This window comes from Apium graveolens, unplaced genomic scaffold, assembly GCF_009905375.1.
Source record: "Apium graveolens cultivar Ventura unplaced genomic scaffold, ASM990537v1 ctg8897, whole genome shotgun sequence".
NCBI classification, from domain to species: domain Eukaryota; kingdom Viridiplantae; phylum Streptophyta; class Magnoliopsida; order Apiales; family Apiaceae; genus Apium; species Apium graveolens.
The window spans coordinates 43,502-50,534 of NW_027421557.1; the positions used below are offsets into that span (position 1 = coordinate 43,502).

At 37.7% G+C, this 7,033-nt stretch overlaps 1 protein-coding gene across 1 annotated transcript; it reads right to left on the reverse strand.

Moving 5' to 3' along the window:
* Positions 1 to 1,123: 1,123 nt before the first annotated feature.
* On the reverse strand, positions 1,124 to 1,768 carry LOC141705482 (uncharacterized). The gene has a single exon (XM_074508411.1). It carries the CDS (start codon positions 1,766 to 1,768, stop codon positions 1,124 to 1,126), a length of 645 nt encoding a protein of 214 aa, XP_074364512.1.
* Between the last annotated feature and the right edge of the window lie 5,265 nt (positions 1,769 to 7,033).

Here is a 7,033-nt window from a genome sequence, read left to right on the forward strand (position 1 = left end):
AGAAGTTCATTTTCATCCAATTCCACCTCTGTTGTGTGTTCATAGATATCATCCAGTAATCGAAGATGTTGGCGTTGTTCACTACTATCGCTGGACACGCTGGAGGTTTCTGCGTCTTCATTTTCAGAGGAGGAACTCGTGAGTGTTGTGTCTGACGGTTGAGATGTTGAGCTGTGTTCTTCTTGTAACAACTCAGGCTCTAAAAAATCATTTTCCAGTGTAAATTGTGCACCTCTACCCAAATAAGATTCAGATGTAATCCCCCAGTCCCATTCCTTATATTCATCGAAAATAACATCTCTACTAACGTGAATGCTGCCAGTCTTTGGATCATACAATCTAAAAGCCTTTGTCCCTGATTCTCTGCCAAAATGGACCACCAATTTACTCCTATCATCAAGTATTTTAGTGTGTACAGCCGGAATCTTCATATAGGCTATACAACTAAACACCTTAATATAATTCACATTTGGTTTCATTCCGAACCAAGTTTCGTGTGGTGTAATGGTTGACATTGCTCGTGTTGGCAGTTTATTTAGAACATAAATGGCATGAGTAACAACCTCCCCCTAGTATTGAGTTGGTACATGTCTCTCTTTAAGCATACTCCGGGCCATGGCAACTACGGTACGATTGCGGCGCTCTACTACACCATTTGTTATGGTGTGTAGGGTGTCGTGTAATGTCGTAATATACCATGTTCCTCACAGAAATCATTAAATTCTTTGGAACAAAATTCACCCCCGCGATCGGTCCTCAAAACTTGTATGCCATGTTGTGCACCATTCTCAACAAGCATTTTAAATTTCTTAAAAAATTTCAAAGCCTCATCTTTAGTTCTAAGCAGGTAAACCCACATCATACGACTGTAATCGTCAACTAGGAGTATAAAATAATGCTTCCCTCCCGGAGTGGAAGGAGATATAGGACCACACAAATCCAAATGAATTAATTCTAAAGCAGACTTTGCTGAGAAAAGAGATTGAGTTGGAAATGGCTTACGTGTTTGTTTCGACATAAGACATCCTTCACAGATATCCTTTGGTTGAATAATATTTCTCATTCCATGAGCCATCTGATTCCTTGACATCAACTGCATCGCCTTGAAATTTACATGTCCGAATCATTTGTGCCATAACCATATTTCCTCTTCACTCTTCGTTAACAGACAATAATGCTCTGCTTCTTGAATATGAATCTTATAAAGTCGATTTACAGATCTTTGGACTTGTATAAGCAATCTTCCACAGCTGTCATAAACCCACAAATTTTCCCCATTCATGACTACTCGATTTCCTTCTTCCGATAATTGGCCCAGACTTATGATATTGCTTCGAAGTGTGGGTATATAGACTCCATGTAAGACTCTGGTTTCCCCATTCTTGCACATAATCCTGATTGAACCTTTCCCTTCAATTCTCACCAAGGAGTCATCACCAAACTTTACCTCCCCTTTCACTATTTTGTCAAGCTTTTCGAACTTCTCTCGACGGCCTGTCATATGATTGCTGGCCCCGTTGTCAAGATACCATATATTGTCATCTCTCTCCTTAAAGGTATTTGTGGTTTTCACTTCAATAACAACAGTCACATCCTGCTTAACATTATCGCACATAGCCATCAAGAGTGCGGGTTCTTCATCATTTACCTGAGCCAAGTTTGCCTCTCCTCTTTGTTGTCTATTTTTTCTTACCTTGCGGCACTCGTTTGCAAAGTGACTGTAGGCAGCACAATTAAAACACTTTACTTGGCTCCTGTTATGAACCATACGATTGTCTCTCACGTGATAGTCACCCCCACTGCCTTAGGCATCTTTCCCTGATCTCTTCAGCCATTCTTCTCGTGTGAGAAGAAGTTTCCCGTCATTACTTTCCCTCTTAAACCATTCATCCTCTGTCAACAAGAGTTGCTATTCGTCACTGTTCTCCGTTTTTCCATTCAAACGTTCCTAATGAGCCTTAAGTGAGCCAATAATCTCCTCTACGGACATGGTATCCAAATTCCCAAACTATTCGATTGAAGACACAATTTGAAGGAATTTAGTTGGGACAGCCCTTAGTAGCTTTTTAACGACATACTCCTCATCAACTGTTTCCCCTAACGCCCTGATATTTGTAACCAAGCCGTTTAGTCTCATACAGAAATCATCTAACTGCTCCGTCGCTTTCATTTTCAGTGACTCGAACTCTTATTTCAGGATTTGAGCTTTAGCTTTTTTCACCTTATCTGCACCCAGACACAGCGTCTTAATTTCCCCCAAGCCTCCTTGAATGTTTTTTTCTCTGCTATTGTTAACAACATATCTTCTGCGATACCTTGGTAAATAATGGCCAATGCTCGCTTGTCCATCTTCTCATCTGCTGTAGTCTTCGGATCTTTAGGTTATATTGCCTCTCAAAGCCCATGAGCCTGCATAAAAACTTTCATCTTTTTGGCCCAAGGGGTATAATTGTTTTCGATAGCATTGGATAGCTTAGACCAAACGACCCCTCATTGTTCTTGTTTGTCTCCATTCGCTGTTAACTTTGGATGCACTTCACAGGTGTTTAATTTGCTCTGATACCAGATCATAGAAAAGAATATGAAAATAAACAAAGCAAAAGTGTATTTGATTACTGATATGGAAAAACCTTACAATTGATACTTCTGCAATATGAGAATATAACTATTACATATAGATTGTCTAACTGATGAGCTACAAACCAGTACATCTGATCCTAATTTATCTCTCTCTTATTTCATTCCTAAACACACGCAATAACAGCTATGACCAGTTCTGCAATATAACGTTCAATAAGGAAACGTTGATTTATTAATAATAAATCAAATCACCCAAATAACTATGTTTAGATTAATAGGCCCAACAGAATCTTCCTTTTTTGTTTCATTTATTATTATCCAACAAAAGAACCTCTTCTGTTCGATGTAAGAAAAAAAGTGTTTGGTGTTTTTTGAGGGACTGTCCTAAAAAAAACTCTAAATATTATATTATGAAATTAATATATGAAATCAGATATTCTACTTGTGCACAATATTTATGCCAGTTATAAAATCAAAAAAAAATACTAATGCTTCACATCAAATTTCTATGCATCATAAAACTCACATCCTCTCATTTTCTAGGAAATAAAATTATCATCTACCAAAGAGGTACTCATGGACGGTAAAAACTTTGTTGGGGAGGCTAATTTTGGAGAAGAAAATGGAGGAAGTGGCTCAATAAGGAAGTGGAGAACTCCAAATGAATTTTGGAGAAGATTTAAGAGTCAAATTATTCGGAACAACCTCCTCAACCTCCCTGTGTACCAGCCCCTGGATGTATGAAACTTCTTCCTCTCTTTGTTTCAGTTCATATGATTTTTTTGGTAATTATATGTTTATGTCAAATATACATCTGTTTGTTTATGTCATCTATGAAAAGTATATATTATTTGAATATTTTTTAAATTCTAAAAAGAAAGGGAGGTTGAACTTTCTTTTTATAATTACAGGAGAATTCATCTTTCAAATGGATTAAAACTACTTTTAGCGTATGGCTACACTAAGTTCCTCATCTCTTTTGTATGTGGTTTTTGTTACTAACAATAGAGTAGTAGGTGAATACATTATTTCAACCATTTATTCAACTTCTTATGAAGAGGAAGAAATTTGTGCATGTCATAGAAAGAAGAATGTTCTAATTGACTTATCCTGCCAGAAAATATGTGCATGTCATAGAAAGAAGAAAAGCTCGGATTGACTTACTGTACCAGGAAAGTGCAGTTCTTAATTCCACTAAACAAAAAGTAATAACATGTGCATGTCATAGAAAGAAAGCTCCGACTAATTTTTCAGGCAAGGAAAGTACGGCGGCTGCAGGATCAACTTCCTAATGGTGTCCCTGTGTACCAGCTTTTTGCTAATAACAATTCAATAATGTTCTTTTAAATAAATTTCTATATGAAATCAAATATTCCAATTGTATACAATAGTTCTGGCTTATAATAAAAACGACTCTAAATATTATATTATCAAATTAATATATGAAATCAGATATTCTACTTGTGCTCAATATTTATGTCAGTTATAAAATCAAAAGAGTCAATACTAATGCTTCACATCAAATTTCTATCCATCATAAAACTCCCATCCTCTCATTTTCTAGGAAATAAAATTATCATCTACCAAATAGGTACTCATAGACGGTAGAAAATTTGTTGGGGAGGCTAATTTTGGAAAAGGAAATGGAGGAAGTGGCTCAATAAGGAAGTGGAGAACTCTAAATGAATTTTGGAGAAGATGTAAGAGTCAAATTCTTCGTAACAATCTCCTCAACCTCCCTGTGTACCAGCCCCTGGATGTATGATATTCTTCCTCTCTTTTGTTTCACTTTATATGATTGTTTTTGGTAATTATATGTGTGTGTCAAAATATACATCTGTTTGTTTATGTCATCTATGAAAAGTATATATTATTTGAATATTTTTTTAATTTTAAAAAAAAGCGAGGTTGAACTTTCTTGTTATAATTACACGAGAATTAATCTTTCAAATGGATTAAAACTACTTTTAGCGGCTACACTAAGTTCCTCATCTCTTTTGTATTTGGTTTTTGTTACTAACAATTGAGTAGTAGGTGAATACATCATTTGAACCATTTATTCAACTTCTTATGAACAGGAAGAAATATGTGCATGTCATAGAAAGAAGAATGTTCGAATTGACTTATCCTGCCAGAAAATATGTGCATGTCATAGAAAGAAGAAAGCTCCTATTAACTTATCTTATTCTTACCAGGAAAGTGTCGTTCTTATTTCCACTAAACAGAAAATAACAACATGTGCATGTCATAGAAAGAAAGCAGGGACTGATTTTTGAGGCAAGGAAAGTGCGGCTCCAGGATCAACTAGATACGAAGAACCAAATTTGGAACTCAAACATTGCTTATGAACCAATTCTTTGGAATTAAATTAAGATCTAGGTTATCCAAAATAAATAGCTGGATTAATTCTAGTTTGTATTGACTATAACTTTTATTGAGCTGCTTTTCAAGCAATTTCAATTTTATTATTTTTCATTTTCACAAGATTTTTAAGGTCAAGAAATTTATTCTCAATTACAGTATGTGAAAATATATTCTACGAAGTTAAAAAATTAGAGGGAACTGGAAAATAATTAAATTTAAATTTGAAAAAGATACACCTGCTTAACAAAAAATATTGATATACTTCCTCTCATCCATCATAACTTTTTGATATAATATACTTTTAGACACAGAAAACCTGATGTGCTTTAAATTTAAAGGCTAAAATAATTCTTTTTGATTTTGTTTTCTAAATTAAAATATATATTTATATATTTACATTAGTGATAGGATAAAATCCTGATTACATAATTAAATATTACAGTTTGGGCTCAAGGCCCAATAGAAGATTATGACAGTCAGACCAGAAAGGTTAACATGTTGATCAGGCCTGATGGACCAGATCAGGCCTGATGGAACAAAGAAGGCCAAAAACCCTGATTATTTATTAATTTCATAATTAATAAATAAGGGAGAAAAACAGCTATTAAGATAAGTCCTAGTGGGGATATAAATCCTTGTAGATTGGTCTCCAAGGAACCTCATGGGATAAGAATCAGCTTCCTACTCCCTAGACTCCTAGTCTATCCTAATTCAGAGACTTGACCACCAAGTCTCCTATACCAGTCCAATTCAAGGACTCCCACATCTATATAGGGGTCTCACCCCACAAATCAGAACGACGCTTTTTGGTTTGATTCTCTAATTCACAGAGATACGTAGGCATCTCGTAAAGCAGAGTTAAGCTACGAAACACGAGAGCAGCCATTAAAGGCCTTGAGCTCCCGTACCTTAGTAATAAATACAGCAATTATATAGTAGTTTTTTTATCTATAACATTTGGCACCGTCTGTTGGGAAGGCACACAACAACCATGGTGAGAACACGAAGAAACAATCAGAGCTCTAGAAGAAGGACACCATCGGGGACAACCCATGATTTCATCAACCGTGGAGATACCTCCCCACTCAACTTATGCATCTAATCAAGCGGAATCCCAGATAGGGGCAACTCAACCTCAGCCAAGGGACGACTCCCCCGACTATTCAAGGTACGAATCTCAAGTTCAACAAGTACATATACCTGTGAATTCTCGACCCATCGGGTCTGAATATTCAACTATTGTTACTACTAACCCCTTATGGGATGCTACTTTACCCGAGGTTAGAGAAAGTGGCTACCCTGGGCGAAGTACAGCACGAGGGCATCGCCCCCCTATACGAGGTTTGGCTCCTATCCCCAAGGACGGGATTTTCTGGTCCTTACACCGATAGAGACCTCCGAATCTCGTATGATGAAGTGGCCCCAAGAGGAGGGCGTCCTCGCAAAGCCGAATGGCCGATGAAGGCAAGCCCTCAAAACACCAAAGGGCGAATCCCCAAGAAGTGCAGGAAAGGATCAGGGCTCATGAGGCCGAGTCCAAAGGCTGAGGCGTGACTTGGAGCTCACCAGGCCACCAGACCCCAGATACCTCCTAGGGGAGAAATCCTCCTCATGCCAGACCCTGGTGTCCGTACGGAGAAGGGCTGTTGTCCCAAGACTGATCAAAGCAATCTCCTTCCCCTTTGGAGATCCTATGATCCAACTCCGCCCTTCACTGAAGATATAATGAATGCCCTATCTCAAGGAAATTAAGATGCCCACTATCAAAGCCTATGATGGCACGGGAGACCCCGCTAATCATGTTAGAATTCTCTAATGCACTGCTGCTGCAACCCGTGAACGATGCTATAAAGTGTTCGGGTCTTCCCTCAAACCCTGTCGGGTATGGCTCAAAGAGGGTACATCGCTTGCCCCGAAACTCTATTGATCGTTCAGAGAGTTAAGTCAGGCTTTTATTAAGCAGTTTCATCAGTGGGAGAGTCCATGAGAAAGTTCAGCATCTCTTATGAGTATTGTGCAGGGGAGCTAAGGAATCCTTAAGAGATTACCTGAATCGTTTCACAAAGGAGGCTTTAAAATCCCGGACCTT